The sequence below is a fragment of the Chiloscyllium punctatum genome, chromosome 4 (assembly GCF_047496795.1).
Source record: "Chiloscyllium punctatum isolate Juve2018m chromosome 4, sChiPun1.3, whole genome shotgun sequence".
In the NCBI taxonomy this organism is placed as follows: Eukaryota; Metazoa; Chordata; class Chondrichthyes; order Orectolobiformes; family Hemiscylliidae; genus Chiloscyllium; species Chiloscyllium punctatum.
This window is the reverse complement of record NC_092742.1, coordinates 98,542,142-98,566,607: the sequence shown is the minus strand read 5'-3', so window position 1 is coordinate 98,566,607 and position 24,466 is coordinate 98,542,142. Positions and strand designations below refer to the sequence as shown.

Genomic DNA, 24,466 nt, shown 5'->3' with positions numbered 1-24,466 from the left:
TACTAATTTCTTTCAGTTTGTCTTTTTCACAAGACCCTTGGTAACGTACTATTTTTGAGATTTTCTCAAACACCTTCTGTGAAGACAGGTGAAAAGAAACTTTTTAATTTCTCCAGGCCTACACTGTTCCTAACAAATCTTGTTTTCTCTTCAGGGCAGGGGAAATAATAATAGGGAACCAGGGAAGGGGCAGGGGAGTTGAATAAATACTTTGCATTTGTAGCTTTTACAGTCCACCTTTATATTCCTTACTAGTTTGCATTCATATACATTTCTGTGTTTCTTAATAGTTTCTTGGTCCTCTCTTGCTGAGTTCTAAATTATTCCCGATCCTCAGGCTAACCAGTTTTTCTGGCAACTTTCTAAGCCACTTCCTTTGATCTGTTGCAATCTTTAATTTCTTTTGTTGGCTTACATTTCCTTCTGAGTGTTTGTGCCTTAGAGCAGTAGTTCCCAATTTTATGAGTCTTTATAGCTCTCTGTCTGCCATCTATCCAGCCATTATCCAGCCTTACAGAGGAAGCCTCGTCAACGACAGCTGTAGCTGACCCCAACTCCCAAATCAAGGAAGGGTTGGATAAGGCCATGAGCCAAACCCCTCTCACTACCAGACCCTGCCCACTCTAGAATCTCTATATCTGTGTAGTATCCTTTTAATGCTAACCTCTCTAGCACCAAATCTTTGTGTCTTTTTCCCAATCCACCATGGCCAGTTTATCCCTCATGCGTTCCTAGTTTCTTTGCTTCAGATTAGATTCCCTACAGTGTGGAAACAGGCCCTTCAGCCCAACAAGTCCATACCGACCCTCCGAAGAGTAACCCACCCAGACACATTTCCCTCTGACTAACGCAACTAAATTTATGGGGCAATTTAGCTTGGCCATTTCACCTGACCTGCACATTTGTGGACTGTGGGAGGAAACCGGAGCACCCGGAGGAAACTCACGCAGACAGGGGGGAGAATGTGCAAACTCCACACAGACAGTTGCCCGAGGCTGGAATCGAACCTGGTGCTGTGAGGCAGCAGTGCTAACCACTGAGCCACCGTGCCGTCCGGTGTAAGATCTTAATGTTCAGAATTAACCATATTACATTCAAGGGAAAAGTGAATTCTGCAGATGCTGGAGATTAGAGTCGAGAGTGTGGTGCTGGAAAAGTACAGCAGGTCAGGAAGCCTGATGAAGGGCTTTTGCCCGAAATGTCGATTCTCCTGCTCCTCGAATGCTGCCTGACCTGCTGTGCTTTTCCAGCACCATACTCTCAACCATATTACATTCAAACCTAATGTGAGATTCTGTCGAGGTCAACATTTGCCGGATGCCCTTACAGCAAGGTTATCAATTAGCACTTTCTCATGACAAAGCACTTAAACCAAAAATAGACCAATTCCTAGCTGTTCCTCAATGTACACCTCCAGAAACATGTCTTGCACATACTCCAGGAAGTTACTAATGCAGGCTTGGTTCATCCAATCTGTGGCTAAGTTGAAATTGCCCATTGTTACTGTATTACCCATGTGACATGCAGCTCTAATTTCTTGAGCTAACGTATCCCCAGTGTGACCATGACTGTTTGATGGCCTGTGCACAACTCCCACCAAGGTTAGCTGTCCCTTGCTGGTTCTTAGTTCTACCCAAACTGCTCCTTTGACCTAAAGTCCTCTCTCACTGATGTAATTACATCAACACTTGGTAAGCTAACGGTCCCACCTCTTTTTCTTTGTCGACATCCCTCCTAAATGTTGAGCATTGTTGGACAATTAGTTTCCAATCTTGATCACCCTGCAGCCAGCTCACTGCAATGGTGGTTAAATAAAATCCACTGACCACACACTATGCATTCAGTCGAACATTATGTGAATAATGTCCTCAATTCTGCTCTTAACATTATTCTCCATACAGATCTGATATGTTGCTTGCTTATACCTCATGCGTATTCTACATTTGCATTCGACTTTCCCTGACCAGTTCTGTTTCCCACTGAGCATCCTTTAAGGCGCGCACTCACTTACCAACCCAGTTTGAACACAGCACTCCAGCGTAAGGCAAACTCCCTGAGAGAAAGTTGGCACTCCCACGCATTCATGCTGTCTATCCAACTTGGAGATGGGCAGAGGGAGTGCTCCACTGTCAGAGGGTCAGCATCGAGGATGCACTGCGCTGTCAGAGGGAGTGCTGTACTGCCAGAGGATCAGTACTGAGGGAGGGTTGCACTTTGAAAGATCAGTCCTGAGGGAGTGTTGCACAGTTAGAGGATCAGTACTGAGGGAGTGCTGCACTGTCAGAGGGTCAGTACTGAGGGAGTGCTGCACTGTTGGAGGGTCAGTACTGAGGGAGTGCTGCACTGTCAGAGGCTCAGTACTGAGGGAGTGCTGCACTGTCAGAGGCTCAGTATGGAGGGAATGTTGCATTGTCAGAAGCTCAGTACTGAGGGAGTGCTACATTATCAAAGAGTCAGTATTGAGGGAGCAGTGCACTGTCTGAGGCTCAGTAGTGAGAGAGTACTGCACTGTAAGAAAATCAGGGGTCTATCAAGAGGGAGCTCTGCACTGTCGAAGGGTCAGAACTGAGGGAGTGCTGCAATGTGAGAAAATCAGTACTGAGGGATTGTTGCACTTTTGAAAGGTCAGTGCTGAGGAAGTGCAGCACTTTCAGAGGGTCAGTAATGAGGAAGTGCTGTACTGTTGGAGTGTTAGTACTGAGTTTTTAACTTTGTCCACCCCAGTCCAACAAGGCTCCTCCACATTATGTCAGTACTGAGGGAGTGCTGCACTGTCGGGGGGTCTGTCAAGAGGGAGTGTTACACTGTCAAAGGGTCAGTACAGAGGGAGTGCTGCACTGTCGGGGGGTCTGTCAAGAGGGAGTGTTACGGTGTCAAAGGGTCAGTACAGAGGGAGTGCTGCACTGTCGGGGGGTCTGTCAAGAGGGAGTGTTACACTGTCAAAGGGTCAGTACTGAGGGAGTGCTGCACTGTCAGGGGGTCTGTCAAGAGGGAGTGTTACACTGTCAAAGGGTCAGTACAGAGGGAGTGCTGCACTGTCGGGGGGTCTGTCAAGAGGGAGTGTTACACTGTCAAAGGGTCAGTACTGAGGGAGTGCTGCACTGTCGGGGGGTCTGTCAAGAGGGAGTGTTACGGTGTCAAAGGGTCAGTACTGAGGGAGTGCTGCACTGTCGGGGGGTCTGTCAAGAGGGAGTGTTACGGTGTCAAAGGGTCAGTACAGAGGGAGTGCTGCACTGTCGGGGGGTCTGTCAAGAGGGAGTGTTACGGTGTCAAAGGGTCAGTACAGAGGGAGTGCTGCACTGTCGGGGGGTCTATCAAGAGGGAGTGTTACGGTGTCAAAGGGTCAGTACTGAGGGAGTGCTGCACTGTCGGGGGGTCTGTCAAGAGGGAGTGTTACGGTGTCAAAGGGTCAGTACTGAGGGAGTGCTGCACTGTCGGGGGGTCTGTCAAGAGGGAGTGCTGCACTGTCAAAGGGTCAGTACAGAGGGAGTGCTGCACTGTCGGGGGGTCTGTCAAGAGGGAGTGTTACGGTGTCAAAGGGTCAGTACTGAGGGAGTGCTGCACTGTCGGGGGGTCTGTCAAGAGGGAGTGTTACGGTGTCAAAGGGTCAGTACTGAGGGAGTGCTGCACTGTCGGGGGGTCTGTCAAGAGGGAGTGTTACGGTGTCAAAGGGTCAGTACTGAGGGAGTGCTGCACTGTCGGGGGGTCTGTCAAGAGGGAGTGCTGCACTGTCAAAGGGTCAGTACAGAGGGAGTGCTGCACTGTCGGGGGGTCTGTCAAGAGGGAGTGTTACGGTGTCAAAGGGTCAGTACTGAGGGAGTGCTGCACTGTCGGGGGGTCTGTCAAGAGGGAGTGTTACGGTGTCAAAGGGTCAGTACTGAGGGAGTGCTGCACTGTCGGGGGGTCTGTCAAGAGGGAGTGTTACGGTGTCAAAGGGTCAGTACTGAGGGAGTGCTGCACTGTCAGGGGGTCTGTCAAGAGGGAGTGTTACGGTGTCAAAGGGTCAGTACTGAGGGAGTGCTGCACTGTCGGGGGGTCTGTCAAGAGGGAGTGTTACGGTGTCAAAGGGTCAGTACTGAGGGAGTGCTGCACTGTCAGGGGGTCTGTCAAGAGGGAGTGTTACGGTGTCAAAGGGTTAGTACTGAGGGAGTGCTGCACATTCTGTCCTGAGGGTCAGTACTGAGGGTATGCTGAACTGTCAAGGGGTCTGTCAAGAGGGAGTGCTGCACTGTCAAAGGGTCAGTACAGAGGGAGTGCTGCACTGTTGGAGGGTCTGTACTGAGGGAGCACTGCACTGTCAGAGGGATGGTTCTGAGAGAATGATGTCCTGTTGGAGGGTCAGTAATGAGGGAGTGCTGCATTTTGGAGGGTCAGTACTGAGGGAGTGCCGCATTTTGGAGGGTCAGGACTGAGGGAGTGCTGCACTGTTGGAGGAACAGAACTGAGGGAGTGCTGCACTGTCAAAGGGTTAGGGCTGAGGATGTGCTGTACTGTTGGGGGGTCAGTATTGAGAGTATACTACATTGTCAAGGGATATATCAAGAGGGAGTGTTGCACTGTGTACTGAGAGAATGTTTCACTGTCAGAGGGTCAGCAGTGAGGGAGTGCTGCACTGTGAAAAAGTCAGTAATGAGGGAGTGCTGCACTGTCAGAGGGACAGCATGGACTGTGTGCCACGTGTCAAAGGGTCAATACTGAGGGAGCCCTGCACTGTGAGAAGGTTTGTACTGAATGTATGCTGCACTGTTGGGGGTCAGTACTGAGGGAGTGCTGCACTGTCAAAGGGTTAAGGCTGAGGATGTGCTGTATTGTTGGAGGGTCAGTATTGAGAGTATACTACATTGTCAAGGGATATATCAAGAGGGAGTGTTGCACTGTGTACTGAGAGAATGTTTCACTGTCAGAGGGTCAGCAGTGAGGGAGTGCTGCACTGTCAGAGGCTCAGTACTGAAGGAGTGATGTACCGAGGGAGTGCTGCACTTTTGGAGAGTCAGTAATGAGGGAGTGCTGCACTGTCGGTGGGTTAGCGCTGAGGGAGTGCTGCACTGTGGAAGTGGTAGTACAGAATGTGCACTGCACTGTCGGAGGTTCAGTACTGAGGGAGTACTGCACTGTTGGAGAGTCAGTGCTGAGGAAATGCTGCACTGTCGAAGAGTCAGTACTGAGGGAGCACTGCACTGCCGGTGGGTCAATACTAAGGGAGTGCCACTCTATCTGATGGTCAGTGCTGAGAGAGTGCTGCATTATTGAAGGGTTAGTGCTGAGGGAGTGCCGCTCTGTCGATGGGTAGGTACTGAGAAAGTGCTATACTTTCAGAGGGCTAGTACTGAAAGAGTCTTGCACTTTTAGAGCATCAGTGCTAAGGAAGTGATCAATATTGAGGGAGTGCTGCAAAGCCAGAGGTTCGGTACTGAGGGAGTGCTGCACAGTCAGAGGTTCAGTATTGAGATAGTGCTGCACAGTCAGAGGGTCAGTACTGAGGGAGCAATGCATTTTGGAGGTCAATACTAAGAGAGTGCTAACTGTCAGATGGTCAGTACTGAGGGAGTGCTGCACTTTCAGAGGGTCAGTAATAAAGGAGTTCTGTGCTGTTGGAGCGTCAGTGTTAAGGGAGTACTGCACACTGTTAGAGAGTCAATACTTAAGGAGTGCTGCAATGTCAGGTGGGTCAGTACTGAGGGTGTGCTGCATGGTCACAGGGCCAGTACTGAAGGAGCTCTGCACTGTGAGAAAGTCAGTACTGAGTGTATGCTGCACTGTTGGAGGGTCAATACTGAGGGAGTGCTGCACTGTTGGAGGGTCAATACTGAGGGAGTGCTGCACTGTTGGAGGGTCAGTACTGAGGGAGTGCTGCACTGTTGGAGAGTCAGTACTGAGGGAGTGCTGCACTGTTGGAGGGTCAGTACTGAGGGAGTGCTGCACTGTTGGAGGGTCAGTACTGAGGGAGTGCTGCACTGTTGGAGGGTCAATACTGAGAGAGTGCTGCACTGTTGGAGGGTCAGTACTGAGGGAGTGCTGCACTGTTGGAGGGTCAGTACTGAGGGAGTGCTGCACTGTTGGAGGGTCAATACTGAGGGAGTGCTGCACTGTTAGAGGGTCAATACTGAGGGAGTGCTGCACTGTTGGAGGGTCAATACTGAGGGAGTGCTGCACTGTTGGTGGGTCAGTACTGAGGGGGGGCTGCACTGTAAGAGGATCAGTACTGATTGTGCACTGCACTATCGAAGGGTCAGTACCGATGGAGTGCTGCATTTTCAGAGGGTCAGCACTGAAGATGTGCTGCACTCTCAGGGGTTCTATAATGAGCATATGCTACTCTGTTGGATGGTCAGGAATGATTCATTTCAGCACTGTGAGAATGACAGCACTGAAGGAGTGCTGTACTGTCAGAGGGTCAGGACTGAGGGAGCACGACACTGCCAGAAGCTCAGTCCTGAATGTGTGCTCTACTGTCAAAGGATCAGTACTGAGGGAGCACTGCACTGTTAAAGGGTCAGTACTGAGGTAGTTCTGCAGTGTTGGAGGGTCAGTACTGAGGCAGTGAGGCATTGTCAGAGGGTCAGTAATGAGAGAGTGCTGCACTGTCGAAGAGTTGATACTGAGGGATTGCTGCACTTTCAGAGGGTTAGCACTGAAGGAGGTCTGCACTGTTACAGCATCAGTGCTAAGCAGATGCTGCACTGCAACTGTTTCTGTACTGAAGGAATGCTGCACATTGGAGGTTCAGTCGTGAGAGAGTGCAACACTGTTGAAGGGTCAGTACTGAGGGAAACACTGCACAGTCTGTGGGTCAATACTGAGGGAGCACTGCAGAGATGTAGAGTCAGCACTTAGGGTGACCCTCTGCTCTGTGAAAATGTCAGTGCTGAGACAATGCTGCACTGTCAGAACATCACTACTGAGGGTGTGATTCACTGATGAAGGGTTAGTAATAAGGGAACACCGAAACTGTCAGAGGGTCAGTGCTGAGGGAGTGCCGCACTGTCAGAGGGTCAGTACTGAGGGAGTGCAACACTGTCAGAGTATCAGTACTGAGGGAGTACTGCACTGTCGAATGGTCAGTACAGAGGGAGTGCCGCACAGTCGGAGGGTCTGTACTGAGGGAGCACTGCACAGTCAGAGGGGTGGTTCTGAGACTATGCTGTCCTGTTGGAGGGTCAGTGCTTAGGGAGTGCCGCACTGTCAGAGTATCAGTACAGAGGGAGTGCCGCACTGTCAGAGTGTCAGTACTGAGGGAGTGCCGCATTGTCGGAGGGTCTGTACTGAGGGAGCACTGCACTGTCAAAGGGATGGTTCTGAGACAATGCTGTCCTGTTGGAGAGTGAGTACTGAGGGAGGGCCGCACTGTCAGAGTGTCAGTACTGAGGGTGTGCCGCACCGTCAGAGTATCAGTACTGAGGGAGTGCAGCACTGTCAGAGTGTCAGTACTGAGGGAGTGCCACAGTACTGAGGAAGTGCCACACTGTCAGGGTGTCAGAACTGAGGGAGTGCTGCACTGTCAGAGTGTCAGTGCTGAGGGAGCGCCGCACTGTCAGAGTGTTAGTACTGAGGGAGTGACACACTGTCAGAATGTCAGTACTGAGAGAGTGCCGCACTGTCAGAGTGTCAGTACTGAGGGAGTGCTGCACTGTCAGAGTGTCAGTACTGAGAGAGTGCCGCACTGTCAGAGTGTCAGAACTGAGGGAGTGCTGCACTGTCAGTGTGTCAGAACTGAGGGAGTGCCGCACTGTCAGAGTGTCAGTACTGAGGGAGTGCCGCACTGTCAGAGTGTCAGAACTGAGGGAGTGCCGCACTGTCAGAGTGTCAGTACTGAGGGAGTGCTGCACTGTCAGAGTGTCAGAACTGAGGGAGTGCCGCACTGTCAGAGTGTCAGTACTGAGGGAGTGCTGCACTGTCAGTGTGTCAGTACTGAGGGAGTGCCGCACTGTCAGAGTGTCAGTACTGAGGGAGTGCCGCACTGTCAGAGTGTCAGAACTGAGGGAGTGCCGCACTGTCAGAGTGTCAGTACTGAGGGAGTGCTGCACTGTCAGAGTGTCAGAACTGAGGGAGTGCCGCACTGTCAGAGTGTCAGTACTGAGGGAGTGCTGCACTGTCAGAGTGTCAGTACTGAGGGAGTGCTGCACTGTCAGAGGGTCAGTACTGAGAGTGTGCTGCACTGTCAGTGTGTCAGTACTGAGGGAGTGCCGCACTGTCAGTGTGTCAGTACTGAGGGAGTGCCTCACTGTCAGTGTGTCAGTACTGAGGGAGTGCCACACTGTCAGTGTGTCAGTACTGAGGGAGTGCAGCACTGTCAGAGTGTCAGTACTGAGGGAGTGCCGCATTGTCGGAGGGTCTGTACTGAGGGAGCACTGCATTGTCAGATGGATGGTTCTGAGAGAATGCTGTCCTTTTGGAGGGTCGGTACTGAGGGAGTGCCGCACTGTCAGAGTATCAGTACGGAGGGTGTGCCGCACTGTCAGAGGGTCAGTACCGAGGGAGTGCCACTGTCAGAGTGTCAGTACTGAGGGAGTGACACACTGTCAGAGGGTCACTACTGAGGGAGTGTCGCACTGTCAGAATGTCAGTACTGAGAGAGGGCCGCACTGTCAGAGTGTAAGTACTGAGGGTGTGCCGCACTGTCAGAGTATCAGTACTCTGGGGGTGCTGCATTGATGGTGGGGCATTACTGAATTAATTTGGCACTGCCAGACAGTCAGGTTTTAGGGACTAATGCATTGAGGGTTGATGCTGTGAGAGAGTGCTGTTCTATTGGAGGCTGAATTTAGAGAGAGCACTGCACTTATTATGGGTTTTGTTCTGTAGGAACTATAGACTGTTGGAGGGTCATTTAGTAATTGAGTGCTGCACTGTCGGAGGATCAATACTGAGGCAGTGCCACACTACCAGACAGTCAGTCCTGAAGGAGTACTGCACTGTCAGTAATGAGGGAGTGCCACATTGTCACTGTATCAGAAGATCAGCACAGAGGGAGATGTCAATTGAGGGAGCGCTATGCTCTCAGAGGGTCAGTATTGAGGGAGCATTGCACATGGGACAACCAGTACTGACAAAGTGCTGCAATGTCGAATGTTCAATATTTTGGGAATTCTTCACTGTCGGAGTGCTAGTACTGAGGGATTATGAAACTGTCAGAGTGTCATTAATGAGGGAGTGCTGCTCTGTCAGTCAGTTTTGAGCTAGTGCTGCACTGTCAGAGGGTCAGTACTGAGGGAGCATTGCACTGTCAAAGGGTCAATATTGAGGTAGTGCTGCACTGTCAGAGGGTCAGTACTGAGGGAGTGCAGTATTGTTAGATGGGCATTATTGAGTTAATGCGGCACTGCCAGAGGGTTGGTACTTAGGGACAGATGCACAGTTTAGACCATATGACCATAAGACCATAAGACATAGGAGTGGAAGTAAGGCCATTCGGCCCATCGAGTCCACTCCACCATTCAATCATGGCTGATGGGCATTTCAACTCCACTTACCTGCATTCTCCCCGTAGTTGGAGAGTTGATGCAGAGGGAGTGTTGTACTATTGGAGCTGGATGCATGCAGAGTAGGGTCAGTACTGAGGCAGTACTGCACTTTCAGATGGTGCACATTAACAGTGAGCTCTCATTCGAGCAGTTACTGAAGTGATGAGACAAAGTGGATCTCCCTGCAGTTTCAGAATCAGTTGGTGAGTTGAGTTCACTTCAGTAGCAATGTCCCAGAAGTATAATGTTATTCTGTCAGTCTCTCACTCCTGGTGGTCATTTAAAAGCCATACCCTCATGTTCACCATGATTGTCATCCTAGTCCTGTCTCTCCCTATCTCTGTCTACCCACCCTAATCATGTGGCACCGTGTTGGGTACAATGGAGATCCTTCCTATTCTCACCACAATCTGCCCACCCTCAGTTGATATTTGGACTTGATTTTTATATACCAGAACCATGGGTACTGGATCTTTGCCCAGCTCTGAATAGCATGCCCCCAACCCCGTCTGGACCCAATGGGTGGACCATTTTTTCCTGTTGAGAGTCCAACACTAGCCTCATAGAGTCATAGGAAACAAGCCCTTCAGCCCATATTCATCCAAATTTCTCCGATCCGTGTACCTGTCCAAATGTCTTTTAACTGTTGTAACTATACCCGCCTCAACTATTTCCTCTGGCAGCTCACTCCATATATGCACCACCCTCTGTGTGAAAAAGTAACCCCCCCCCCTACCAGTTCTCTTTTAATCTGTCCCCACCTCATCTTAACCTATGCCTTCTAGTTTTGGACCCCCTATCATGGGGAAAAGATCTTGGCTATTCAGTTTATCTATGTCCCTCATGATTCTATAAACCTCTTTTAGGTCACCCCTCAGTCTCCTATATTCCAGGGAATAAAGTCCCAGGCTATCCAGCCTCTTCCTATAACTCAAACCTTGGTAACATCCTTGTCAATCTATTCTGCATCCCCTCCAGTATAATAACATCCTTCCCGTAGCAGGGCGACCCAGAATTGTACACAGCACACCAAATATGGCCTCATCGATGTCCTGTGCAACTGGAACATGACATCCCAACTCCTGTACTCAATCCTCTGACCAATGAAGGCAAGTGTACCAAATGTCTTCTTCACCACCCTGTCTACCGTGACGTCACTTTCAAGGAACTATGTACCTGCGTCCCTAGGTCTCCTTAAACAGAAACACTCCCCAGGGCCCTCCAATTAACTGTGCAAGTCCTGACCTGGTTTGTCTTACTGAGGTGGACAAGGTCAGAGGTCACATGACACCAGGTTAGCGTCCAACAGGTTTATTTGAAACCAGGTCCTGACAAAGGAACTGTGCTCCGAAAGCTTGCGATTTCAAATGAACCTATACCCGGCTGCTATGTGACTTGTGACCGCACCAAAATGTAACATCTTGTATTTATCTGAATTAAACTGCTGTGCTCAAACCCCTTAGCTTTCAAAGGGGAGTGGTTCTGCTTGTGACTGAAGGGGAAGCTACCTTCCTGCTGTCTCTGACTCATCCCCTCACCTGGTTTCCTTCCTGTGTTTTGTTTTAGTCATCAACAGCCAGAGTGCAGAATATCCACAGTTTCGAGTGCCCGGGGCTTAATGTACCAGCCTGTGTACCGCACTAGTGAGGGCAGGATGCACGATATCATCACTGAGGTAAGACCACACTCACTGCTGAGGGGGGCTGCTGGAAACCAGCATGGGTGGGGGAGAGGAGGAGGAGGAGGGAGAGTGTCCCAGCAGTGGGGGAGGGGGAATGGAGAGGTGTCCATGGAAGGGGGAGGGGGAGCGAAGAGGTTCTCATGGTGGAGAGGGGGAGGGGAGAGGGAGACGAGGGAGTTGTAAATGGGGAGAGGTGTCCATGTTGGGGGAAGGAGAGGGAAGAGTTCCTCATGGTGGGGGAGGGGGAGGGAGAGAGTAGGGGGTTTGGTTAGAAGGTCTCATGGTGGAGGAGTGGAAGATGGAGGGGGTGAGGTTCCCATGGTGGGGGGAGAGGGAGGGGTAAGAATCCTGTGGTGGGTGAGGGGGAGGGGGAGAGGGTCCCATGGTGGCGGTGGGTCAGAGGGTCCCTTGGTGGGCCAGGAGGGAGAGGGGTTGGGGGGTTTGTGAGTCTGGGACGAGGTTGAGGGGTGAAGACTGAGTTAGGGGAGAACATTCACTTTCATGTATTGAAAGCCTGGAGTGGGGAGCCGAGCGACACTGTCCCTGGAGGGTGTGGGCTGGGTGGGGAAGGTCTGTCACTCAGCGTCTGGCTTATCTCTGAGTGGAAGGTTGGTGTAGTTTGAACGGTCAGGGCTGTGTTAGAGAGCAGCTCAGTCAGTGAGATGATGAATCCTAATTGGACGGCACAGTGGCACAGTGGTTAGCACTGCTACCTCACAGCACCAGGGACTCGGGTTCAATTCTTGCCTCAGGCGACTGACTGTGTGAAGTTTGCACATTCTCCCCGTGTCTGCGTGGGTTTGCTCCGGTTTCCTCCCACAATCCAAAGATGTGCAGGTCAGGTGAATTAGCCATGCTAAGTTGCCCGTAGTGTTAGGTGGAGGGGAATGGGTCTGGGTGGGTTGCGCTTCGGTGGGTCAGTATGGACTTGTTGTGCCGAAGGGCCTGTTTCCACACTGTAACTAATCTAATCAGCACTGAGGAGCCTAATAATAGTCATTATGACTGATAACCTGGACATGACAGTCCCTGAGGGGGGAGGGGTCTGACCCAGTGGAGAGGTGATAGCATTGGAAATGACCACCCTCTCTCTCTGTCTCTCTTTGTGCAGGTTTAATTGCTTGATGCAGGAGAGCTGACAGTCTGTCGAGAGGTTCTCCCGCCCTGTCTGTTCACACAAAGTGGGACTGCTCTTTTATTTATTTGCCACTTGCTCCCGGGTCTGAGGAGCTGAAGACTGGGGCCTGTGTGCGATGAGTGTGACGTTCTGCCTCTCAGATTCTCCGGATGGCATGGTGCCCTTGGCGATTAACTCCACCAACCCTTCAGCCCCAACGGGTGGCTGCTAGGGGAAGAAAGCGGGACATTGGCTGGGAGCCGTGGTCGTGGAATGAACGGAAAGCTCCAAGGGTGCACCCAGGACCTCAGGGACACCACGCTGAGTGACACTACATGAATTCACACCACCATTCTCACTTGGAGATGCTGCTGTATTTGTGAAGGCATACAGACCCGGGAGCCTGATGCACGGCCCGGTCTCTATTTATTATTTCAGAAGGGTGGGTGAATTGTACCAGAACCATTTTCTAACCCTGAGGCACCCAATTCCTCATTCACACCAACTGAAGTAGCCCAGGGCCTGGATTTGAGATAAGCCCCAGGCAGGGGCACTTTGGACCAAGCCAAGATCACACACTGACTCCCTCGACCCAGAGACTGGATTAACATCTTCATGTGAAGCAGACAGACAGCAGGGTCTCAAATACAGACAGCCCCATGATGATCCCTTGATAATGTTATTTTTGTTAAGGTTGGGTATTTCATAATTAATTTAAATGTGAAGCACTGAACTTTCTACTTTTATATAATTATTTTGTATATAATGTATATTTATAAATGTCTTCACATGTAAATACACTTATCACTTCACACATGGTTTTAACTTCTTGGCAAAGTTTGAATTTATTTTTTTGTCCAATGAAATCATTTTCTGCTCCAAAATCTGCCTCTTTGTGTCCTTCATTCTCCAGGGTCAGGCCTCACCCTAGACACACTCTGCGCTGAGTATTACTCTGGTTTTAAATTCATTAATGTTCATTAGGTTACACTGGGTGTGAGCATCGACTGGACCTGCAAGACATTGCAAGTCTCATTCTATTATCCCCGTGCTGTCCCTGTCCTGAGAGAGTTTGATGGGGGACAGTGTAGAGGGAGCTTTGCTCTGTATCTAACCCTGTGCTGTCCCTGTCCTGGGAGAGTTTGATGGGGACAGTGTAGAGGGAGCTTTGCTTTGCTCTGTGTCTAACCCTGTGCTGTCCCTGTCCTGGGACAGTTTGATGGGGACAGTGTAGAGGGAGCTTTTCTCTGCATCTAACCCTGTGTTGTCCCAGTCCTGGGAGTGTTTGATGGAGACAGTGTAGAGCAGCTTTGTTTTCAATTTAAAAGAGATTTACTCAGTAGCTATGGTTAAGAGGGCATATGGGATACTTGCATTTATTAGCTGGGGTGTCGAATGTAAGAGCTTGGGAGGTGATGCTAGAACTGAATAAAATGTTAGGCCCCGAGATTATTGTGTGCAGTTCTGGAATCCATATTACGGGAGAGATGTGATTGCACTGGAGACAGTGCAGAGGAGATTTACCAGGATGCTACCTTGGCTGGAGAGTTTCAGTTATGAAGAGAGATTGGATAGACTGGGGTTGCTTTCCTTAGAGCAGAGGAGATTGAGAGGGAACATGATTGAGATGGATAGAATTAAGAGCGGCAGGGATAGAGTAGACAGGAAGAAACCCTTCCCCTTGATGGAGGGATCAATGACCAGGGGACGTGGATTTAAGGTAAGGGGCAGAGGGTTTAGAGGAGACTGGGAGGGAAAAGAAATTTCACCCAGAGGGTGGTGGGAACCTGTAACTCGCTGTCTGTAAGGGTGGTGGAGACAGAAATCCTCATTGAACAGGTAAATATCTCTGTGCACTTGCAATGTTAAGGAATACTCTCTCTTCCCCAGTCTCTCTCCCTCTGTCTGTCTGTCTGTCTCTCTCTCTCAATCTGTTTCTCTCTGTGTGTCTCTGCCCAGCTCGCTCTGTCTGAACTTCGTTCTCCCTCGATCTGTTCCCAATGGTTCTGATGCAATTTCTTCGAGGTGTTTCATTCCCTGTAGGACCCATTCACTGATTGGTAAATTCTTAATCTAAACCTCACCCAAGAAAACACTGATTGGTCAACTGTTGCATTAACAACCCGCCCACTGAAACTGTGAGGCTGCAGAGAGAGGGAATGTGTGAGATAGTGTCGAGAGAGGCAGACACACACTCACACACACACAGAGGGCCGGGGAGAGAGAGAGAAGGATAAGGACGGACAGAGAAAAGGAGAGAGAGCGTGGGTGAGACACACAGACAGAGAAGCACACAGAGAGAAACAGACAGACGGGGAGAGGGACGGAGCGAGACAGGTAAAGTGTCAGAGAGAGAGTGAGTGTTTCAGAGATTGTGTCAGAGACAGACAGGGAGTGAGAGAGGGGACAGGTTGTGAGAGACAGACAGTCAGGGAGTGAGAGAGGGGACAGGTTGTCAGAAACAGACAGGGAGTGAGAGAGGGGACAGGTTGTCAGAAACAGACAGACAGGGAGTGAGAGAGGGGACAGGTTGTCAGAAACAGACAGGGAGTGAGAGAGGGGACAGGTTGTCAGAGACAGACAGACAGACAGGGAGTGAGAGAGGGGACAGGTTGTCAGAGACAGACAGACAGACAGGGAGTGAGAGAGGGGACAGGTTGTCAGAGACAGACAGACAGGGAGTGAGAGAGGGGACAGGTTGTCAGAGACAGACAGACAGGGAGTGAGAGAGGGGACAGGTTGTCAGAGACAGACAGACAGGGAGTGAGAGAGGGGACAGGTTGTCAGAAACAGACAGGGAGTGAGAGAGGGGACAGGTTGTCAGAGACAGACAGACAGGGAGTGAGAGAGGGGACAGGTTGTCAGAAACAGACAGGGAGTGAGAGAGGGGACAGGTTGTCAGAGACAGGGAGTGAGGAGTGAGAGAGGGGACAGGTTGTCAGAGACAGACAGGGAGTGAGAGAGGGGACAGGTTGTCAGAGACAGACAGGGAGTGAGAGAGGGGGACAGATTGTCAGAGACAGGGAGTGAGGAGTGAGAGAGGGGACAGGTTGTCAGAGACAGACAGGGAGTGAGGAGTGAGGCTGCACTAGTCACTGATGCCGCCACAGGTGAGTGAGGATGTGGAGGGACCTGCACTCCCCCAGGATCACCCGAGTCTCCAGGAACAGCCTGTGTGGATCTTCGGGTACGGCTCTCTCATCTGGAAACCGGGATTTCAATTCACCTCCAGGAGGATTGGTTTTATCCGGGGATACAGCAGGAAGTTTTGGCAGGGAGACTCCTATCACCGCGGGAACCAGCGGGCAGTAAGTGAACATGTTCATCAGGAATGTCTGAAAGGCCACTCTCAGAGGGAGCTGGGCTGGGAGTTCCAGGCGGTCTGCAAACTGGGGTCTCCCTGAGTTTGGGAACTGCTACAGGATCACAGAGACTGTACGGAATAAGGGGAGTTTGGTGGGAAGGTCACTGGACTAATGTTCTGGGAATCAAATCCGATATCAATCTGAAATTGAGACCTTGTAACCATGATCAATTATAAAACTGACCTTTTTAGGGAAGGAATTCTGCTGTTCTCTCCTGGTCCGGTTTACACGTGACTCCAGACCCACACTGACCCACACTGTGCTTGAGGAATCTGCAAAACATGGCCCGTCTCTGTGGGTGGGCGGGCAGAGAGCTCACACAGAAACCCCTGTCCCATCTCTGTGGGGGTGTCACACAGAAACCCCTGTCCCATCTCTGTGGGGGTGTCACACAGAAACCCCTGTCCCATCTCTGTGAGGGTGTCACACAGAAACCCCTGTCCCATCTCTGTGGGGAATGTCACACAGAAACCCCTGTCCCATCTCTGTGGGGAATGTCACACAGAAACCCCTGTCCCATCTCTGTGGGGAATGTCACACAGAAACCCCTGTCCCATCTCTGTGGGGAATGTCACACAGAAACCCCTGTCCCATCTCTGTGAGGGTGTCACACAGAAACCCCTGTCCCATCTCTGTGGGGAATGTCACACGGAAACCCCTGTCCCATCTCTGTGGGGGTGCCACACAGAGACTCTTGCCCTTTCACTAACCAAGAGGAATCGAATTACTCTCATTGAGTCATCACCGCTGTAACCCAGGAAACACAGCAACCAATTTCTACTCAATTAGTGGCGATGTGATAACGACCAGATTATCTGTTCTTTTTGAGATGTTGATAGTGACCATGACACTGAGGGTAACTCCCTCATTTGTTCTTCAGAACAGTGCTGTGGGATCCTTTACATGTTAGAGAGAAAAAAAACCTGCAGATGCTGAAATCCAAAGTAGACAAGTAGGGAGGCTGGAAGTACACAGGAAGCCAGGCAGCATCAGGAGGTGCAGAAGTCAACATTTCGTGTATTCCCTGAAAAAGGGTTATACCCGAAATGTCGACTTCTCCACCTCCTGATGCTGCCTAGCCCAGGGTAGAACTTGACACTGGCTCAGCTGCAGGGCCTCAGAGTGTGAGGGAATCATAGAGACAGGCTCTACTCCATCACTGCTTGGGATGGCTCTAAACTGCTGTTTACAGTGTGACCCACAAACTCTGTTTGCAGCCTGGAGCTGTCCCTTGTTTGTCTCCGTATACAAGTTAATTATTTGGGTTTGGTTTTGTTTTGTTTTTCAGCCTGGGCGTGTTGTCACATTGCTGGAAGATGCTAACGTGAGTATTTCACAGTGACGTAATGTTATGAAACACTGAACAGCAATGCCTAGGTCAAGATCACAGACACTGCAGCTTACACAGTTGGGAAAGGAAGAAAACATTCGAAGTTTGAATGACGTTGAGGAAACCATGAGAACATCGTCAAGGAAACATTTGGTTTAAGAATGAATCATAGAACACAGGAGAGGCCCTTCGGTCCATTGAGTCTGCACTCGCCTACCTACACCAGTCCCCCTTTCCAGCACAAGGGTCCATTGTCTGGAATGTAATGACCTCTCAAAATCTCATCCAATATCTTTTTAAAGGTTGTGAGTTTGCCACCTTAAATACTCTCCAAGGCAGTGCATTCGAGATTCCCAGCAGCCTCTGAGTGGAAAACCTTTTCCTCAAATCCTCTCCTGCCCTGCACTTTATAATTATGCCCTTCATTATCGATCCTTCAACCCTATTCTATTCACCCTAACCACGCCCCTCATAATCTTATACATCTCTATCCGTTCCCCCAACCTTCTCTGCTATATAGAAAACAACTTGAAAGCAGCCCCTCCAACCGTAACAAGGACAGTACCCTCCCCCCACCAACCCCGGTCCTCACCTTCCACCCCACCAACCTCCGCATAAACAGCATCGTCCGCCAACATTTCTGCCACCTCCAAATGGACCCCATCACCAGGGATATATTTCCCTCCCCAGCCCTATCCACTTTCAGCAAAGACTGTTCCCTCCGTGACTACCTGGTCAGGTCCACACCCCCCAACAATCCACCCTTCCCTCCTGGCACCTTCCCCTGCAACCGCAGGAATTGCAATACCTGCACCCACACCTCCTCCCTCACCTCCATCCAAGGCCCCAAAGGAGCCTTCCACATCCATCAAAGTTTTACCTGCACTTCCACAAATGTGGTGTATTGCATCCGTTGCTCCCGAAGCGGTCTCCTCTACATTGGGGAGACTGGACGCCTTCTCACAGTGTGCTTCAGGGAATATCTCCAGGACCTCTGGAGCAATCAACCCTACTGTCCCATGGTCCAACAATTCAACTCCCCCTCCCACTCTGCTGAGGACATGGAGGCCCTGGGCCTCCTTCACCGCCGCTCCCTCACCACCCGACACCTGGAGGAAGAACGCCTCATCTTCCACCTCGGAACCCTTCAACCCCAGGGCATCAATGTGAATTTCACCAGTTTCCTCATTTCCCCTCCCCCCCCACCTTACCCCAGTTCCAAACTTCCAGCTCAGCACCATCCTAATGACCTGTCCTACCTGCCAATCTTCCTTCCCACCTATCCGTTCCACCCTCCTCTCTGACCTATTACCTTTACTCCCACCTCCATCCACCTATTGTACTCTTAGCTACCTTCTCCCCAGCCCCACCCCCTCCCATTTATCTCTCTATCCCCGAGGCTTCCAGCCTCATTCCTGATGAAGGGCTCCTGCCCGAAATGTTGATTTCCCTGCTCCTCCTATGCTGGCTGACCTGCTGTGCTTTTCCAGCACCACTCTAATCTTGACTCTAATCTCCAGCATCTGCAGTCCTTACTTTCACCTAGAAAACAACCTGAGTTTAACCAGCCTTCATAGCTAAACCGCACTATCCCAGGCACATCCTGGTGTATCTCCTCTGCTGAAAAATGTGTTGCTGGAAAAGCGCAGCAGGTCAGGCAGCATCCTGAAGAAGGGCTTATGCCCGAAACATCGATTCTCCTGCTCCTTGGATGCTGCCTGATCTGCTGCGCTTTTCCAGCAACACATTTTTCAGCTCTGATCTCCAGCATCTGCAGTCCTCACTTTCTCCTAGTATCTCCTCTACACCCACTCTAGTACAATCACATCCTTCCAATAGCACGGAGACCAAAACTGCACACAGTACTCCAGCTGTGGCCTCTCCAAACTCTTGTATAGATCCGACATGACCTCCCTGCTCATGTAATCCATGCAACGGCTGATAAAGAAGGCACCCTTTATGCTGCCTTCACTCCCCAATTAACCTGTCCTGCTGCCTCAGGGACCAGCACCTCCAGATCCCTCTGTTCCCCAGAGCTTAGGAATATCCTGCCGTTCATTAAGTACTCCCTTGTCTAGACTCCTCTTCCAAAGTACGCTATCTCAGAACTATCAGTGTTAAATTCCATTTGCCAATGATCTGCCCATCTGACCAACCCATTTCTATCTTCCAATTACCTGACACCTTCTGCCTCACGATTGGCCTTTGGGTCATCCACAAATTCACTTATTTATCTCTTTCTCTCTGACTCCCTGCAATCACACAAACACTTTCATTGATATAATTTCTATAGATCACGAACAAAAAGGGACTCAGCACTGATCCTTGTTGTGTGCCTATGGACACCTGCCTCCACACAAACAGCCTTCTCCAACCACCCTCTGTCTCCCACCACTGAAGCAATTTAGGATCCACCTGTCAAGTTACCCTGGATCCCATGTGCTTTTACACCGTGGACAGCACAGTGGCACAGTGGTTAGCACTGCTGCCTCACAGCGCCAGAGACCCGGGTTCAATTCCCGCCTCAGGTGACTGACTGTGTGGAGTTTGCACATTCTCCCCGTGTCTGCGTGGGTTTCCTCCGGGTGCTCCGGTTTCCTCCCACAGTCCAAAAATGTGCAGGTTAGGTGAATTGGCCATGCTAAATTGCCCGTAGTGTTGGGTGCAGGGTAAATGTAGGGGAATGGGTCTGGGTGGGTGCACTTCGGCGGGTCAGTGTGGACTTGTTGGGCCGAAGGGCTTGTTTCCACGCTGTAAGTAATCTAATCTAATCCTTTTTTAGTCTCCATTGTCAAAGGTTTTGCTGAAATCCACATAACGTACATCAACTGTGTTACCCTTATCTACACACCTGACCACCACCTTTAGAAATTCAACCATAGGACGGCACGGTGACTCAGTGGTTCGCACTGCTGCCTCACAGCACCAGGGACTCGGGTTCAATTCCCGCCTTGGGCGACTGACTGACTGTGTGGAGTTTGCACATTCTCCCCGTGTCTGCATGGGTTTCCTCCGGGTGCTCCGGTTTCCTCCCACAGTCCAAACATGTACAGGTCAGGTGAATTGGCCATGCTAAATTGTCCATAGTGTAGGTATTAGTCAGGGGTAAATATAGGGTAGAGGAATGGGTCTGGGTGGGTTACTCTTCGGGGGGGTCAGTGTGGATTTGTTGGGCTGAAGGGCCTGTTTCCACACTATGGGGATTCTAATTCAGATTTGTTATGTATGACCTCCCTCTGACAAAGCCAAGCAGATGATCCCTGATCAAATGTTGCCTCACCAAGTAGAGATTCATTCTCTCCTTCAGAAATTTCTCTACTACTGACACAAGACTGTAATTCCATGGTTGATCTCCATCATCCTTCTTGAAAAGTCCACCAGTCCTCTGGTACCTTCCCTGTGGCCTGAATGGAATTAAGAATTTGGGTCAGAGCCTGTGTAATTTCCTCCCTTGTCTCCACAGCGTCTTGGGATACATCCAGACTTGCAGTTTGCCCATTGTTAAGCCTGCCAAACCTCCAATACCTCTGCACTCCCTCTGTCAATCTGCTCTTCCAAATTCCGCACCTACAACCTCCTCCTGAGTGAAGGTAAATGTGAAGCACTCATTTAATATCCTGTCAATGTCTTTCAGCTTCACACAAACACACTGCCCTCTTGGTTCCTAATGGGCCCTACTCTCTCCCTGGTTCCCCTCTGATACACGTAGACTATCTTGGGATTCTCCCTAATATTACCTCCCAGTGTTTTTATATGCCCCTTCTTTGTTCTTCTAATTGTTTTCTTAAGTAATCCCCCTGCACTTCCCACACTCCGCTAGGATCTCCACTGATTTGTTCCCTTTGCATCTGCCAAAAGCCTCTTTTTTTTAATTTTAAAAAAATCTTTCATAGCCAGTCCTTAATACTCCTAGATGCTCAGAATTCTGTGGGCTTGTTGCTCCTACATTTCATCATTTCACATGTTGGGCCTGTACTATCCCCAATTTATTTTTGAATATTCAGCACTGTTCTGCTGTAGATTTTCCTGTGAGTTCCCAGTCGACTTTGGCCAGATCCTGCCTTATTTTAATAAAGTCTGCCTTCCCCTTCAATAGAAAACCCTTTTCTTGCAGGCCATCTTTTTCCCTTTTTTCATAACAAACTTAAAACATATGGCGATGTGCTCGCTGTCACTAAAATGTTCCCCCATTGCTGCTTTGATCTCAGTCCCCCTAATTAGGTCCATGGTCATTATTATCAATTAGAATCTTCAAGCTGTAGGTCTGTGAGATTAGGGTTTCTAAAATACTGAGAAACAGCGAGTAGACAGGGTAAATAAGATGAGTTAAAATGGCTAGCTTTCAAGATGGCTGGAATATATAAGGGTACAAGTTAGATATATTCAGATCTGATTAGATGATAACTGAAATAATGTCGTCAGTTCTGGGCATTGTACCCAAATCATTGAATTTCAGTCAAATCACCAGGATGGTACTGGGGAGTTGAATAATCTGGACTGGCACTCTTTAGACACCTTCTTCCCTGTCCCAGGACCCTGCTGGTGTGTAGTCCCCATTTTGGCCAGTGCTGGATCATCGATCACACCAGCCACTGGCACCCAGTAAGGAAAACCAGCCTTTTTCACTCACTCACGGGAACATGAGTATCGCTGGTTACACCAGCATTTATTACCCATCTCTAGTGGCCCTTGAGAAGGTGATGGTGAGCTATCCTCTTGAACTGCTACAGTCCACGTGCTGTCGGTTGACCAACAATGCTCTTAGGGAGGGAAATCAAGGATTTTGATCCAGCAACAGTGAGGTAATGGCGAGATATGTCCAAGTCAGGATGGTGAGTGGCTTGGAGGGAATTAGGCGGGGATGGTGTTCACATGTATCTGCTGCCCTTGCTGTTCTAGAAGCAAGTGGTGTTGGGTTTGGAAGGTGCTGTCTAATGACCTTCAGTGAATTTCTGTAGGGCATGTTGTAGATATTACAGGCAGAAGTGGGTATTGCAGATGCTGGAGATTAGAGTCAAGATTAGAGCACAGCAGGTCAGGCAGCTTCCGAGGAGGAGGAAAATCGACGTTTTTGGGCAAAAGCCCTTCATCAGGAATATTACACACTGCTGCCACTGAGTGTCAATAGCGAAGGGAGTGGATCTTTGTGAATGTGTTGTCAATCAAGAGGCCTGCTTCATCCTGGATGGTGTCAAGCTTTTGTGTCAAGTGTTGTTGGGGGCTGCACCCATCCAGGCAAGTGTAGAGTATTTGATCACACTTCTGATTTGTGCCTCATGGACAGGCTGTGGGGAGTCAGGATTAGAAAGCATTTGTGTATCTAATATCTTCTCCTTCTCCCTCTTCCCAGGCTGACACGTGGGGGGTGGCCTATCAGGTTCAGCAAGAGCAGCTCAGGCATTCTCTGGAGTACCTGAACCTTCGGGAAGGCGTGCTGGGTGGATACGTGTGCAAGATGGTGACCTTTCACCCCCAGGGGTTGCAGGCTTGTGACAGCATCCTGGCGCTGGCTTACATCGCCACCCCACAGAACCCACTGTACCTGGGCCCTGCCGAGACTGAGCACATCGCGGGGCAGATTCTCTGCTGCAGTGGCCACTCCGGCCACAACCTGGACTACCTGCTCAGACTGGCCCAGTTCATGCGCTCCGCTTGCCCGGGGGTGGAGGACGAGCACCTGTTCTCCATTGAAGCGGCCACCCTAGCGATCGCGTCAGCCCCGGATGATCGGCAAGCTTAAGCCTGGATGTGCCTTTACTGCGTTGGAGATGACACTTGCGGAGGGACGCAGGCGTGGTAACTGACCACCCAAAGGTCGTCCCAACTGTACTGAAGCCCACCACTGCTTCAGAAAGCCGGCTTAAGATGGTACAATCCCAAAGTACAAACCTCTTCCAGCACCGTGCCATCAGCTGGAGCTGTATGTGTTGGAAGATTGGATTTTAAACAGACATTATAACTCTGTTGGAGGGTGGGGCCAGTGCACTTGGGTGAAGTCTCTACTCTGTGTTCAATCTTCAGGTTGTTATCACCACCAATAACACTGTGTTACCTACAACTGTATTTTTTTAAACATATTATTTATGATCAATAAATCCTGTTGGCTGAGTCTTTTTAAATATTGTCACTCAGTACGGCGCTGGGGAATTCCATACTTATTAATTTGTTTGCCTCCTGAAATCTCTCTGGGGCAGGCAGCAGTGCACAATATGACTCCTTGGACCTTCTTGGCTGTTCGATACGATCATTAACTGCCTTCACTGCCTTCAGCTTCAATGAGTCTTTTCTGTCCACTGCCCCCTGATATCCCTGAGGCACCACACACCAAGGCTGAGACTGATCAAAGTCAACTTGACCCACCTGGTGGGAGGGAGGGGGTTAGAGACTTCCAAAGGGTCATGACCCTCCAAGAGAAGACATTTCTCCTCAAGACATGTCCAAAGTTCATTGAACCCCGCTCCCCTCCTTATCCTGAGGATAAAGGTGCATCGTAGAACGCACCCTATCTGGATGCATCACAGCTTAGTACAGCAACTGCTCTGCCCAAGAAATTACAGCGAGTTGTGAACGCAGCACTGTCCATCACACAAACCAGCCTTCCTTCTGTCATTGGAGTTGATCTTTCTCTGTAGCTGTGACACTATTTTCTGCAGGCTGTCCCGTTACCCTGTTGTACTTACGTTAAGGTATGATTTGCCTGGTTAGCACTCAGAACAATACTTTTCACCATATCTTGATGCATGTGAGAATAATAAGTCAAATCACATTTTAAGAGATTTGTGGGCACAGGGATGAAGAGGCTGGGTCTTGATCAGGAATAGGAACATGATTTGTTCAACAACACTCCCGAGATCTCTCCAGTTTCAGGCTGGCGGGCACTGAGGTCATTTCTCCCTCTGTAGTCTGACTCAGAGTGACCTGAAGACCACAATGTTCTGGCAGATCAGTCTTTTGTGTCTCTAGGGACCTGCCAGTACTGAGTGAAGTGGGTGGAGAAGGACATGTTGAACTGCACTGAGCTGTGACCATTGCCGGGGGAGAAAGCTAACCCAGGCATCTGACCAAGGCTGGGATTGTGTGTGTGTGTGTGTGTGGTGGGGGAACTGCACAAGTTCTCACCTCAGTGCACAGGATATCCACATTCCCCCTAAGGGTCACTTTGTTCTGTGAAAACAGAAGACTGGTAGCTGAGCTGCTGACACAGCAGAGACAAGTGGCTAAACTGGGTTCACTGAGGCTGTAGCCCAGTGTGTTTTCAGGAACTGACCCAGGGGAATTAATCTGTGACTCCCTCAACATCCCCATCCCAAATGGTTACGGGGTTTGTGGATCACACAAAAATAGGTGGCAAGGCAAGTGTTGCAGACAATCTACAGAAAGATTGGATAAGTTAGGTGAATGGGCAAAAAACTGGGCAGATGAAATATGTAGTGGGAAAAAGCGAGGTTATACACTATGGTAAGAGGAACAGAGGAGCTGAATATTATTTAGAAATACTACAGAAAGCTGCCT

At 50.0% G+C, this 24,466-nt stretch overlaps 2 protein-coding genes across 2 annotated transcripts in view; both read left to right on the top strand.

The window, feature by feature from the left end:
* dll4 (delta-like 4 (Drosophila)) overlaps nucleotides 1-13,086 on the top strand; it is a 34,983-nt gene extending 21,897 nt beyond the window's left edge. Inside the window, exons 10-11 of the mRNA XM_072569376.1 lie at nucleotides 11,028-11,136; nucleotides 12,254-13,086. Of these exons, the coding sequence (XP_072425477.1) occupies nucleotides 11,028-11,136; nucleotides 12,254-12,259 (115 nt within the window). The 3' untranslated portion in view covers nucleotides 12,260-13,086. The remainder of the gene's footprint in view (nucleotides 1-11,027; nucleotides 11,137-12,253) is intronic.
* A 1,340-nt stretch (nucleotides 13,087-14,426) lies between these two features.
* On the top strand, nucleotides 14,427-23,044 carry chac1 (ChaC, cation transport regulator homolog 1 (E. coli)). The gene is made up of 3 exons (XM_072567869.1): nucleotides 14,427-15,567; nucleotides 16,913-16,948; nucleotides 22,305-23,044. The coding sequence occupies exons 1-3, from the start codon at nucleotides 15,358-15,360 to the stop codon at nucleotides 22,692-22,694; spliced, it is 636 nt and encodes a 211-aa protein (XP_072423970.1). The 5' UTR covers nucleotides 14,427-15,357; the 3' UTR covers nucleotides 22,695-23,044.
* The last annotated feature ends 1,422 nt before the right edge of the window (nucleotides 23,045-24,466 follow it).

Coding starts and splice junctions, on each gene's coding strand:
- chac1 (XM_072567869.1), top strand. CDS start 15,358: ATGCCGCCACAGGTGAGTGAGGATGTGGAGGGACCTGCACTCCCCCAG. Junction 15,568..16,912: donor ACCGCGGGAACCAGCGGGCA/GTAAGTGAACAT, acceptor TTTGTTTTTCAG/CCTGGGCGTGTTGTCACATT. Junction 16,949..22,304: donor CATTGCTGGAAGATGCTAAC/GTGAGTATTTCA, acceptor CCCTCTTCCCAG/GCTGACACGTGGGGGGTGGC.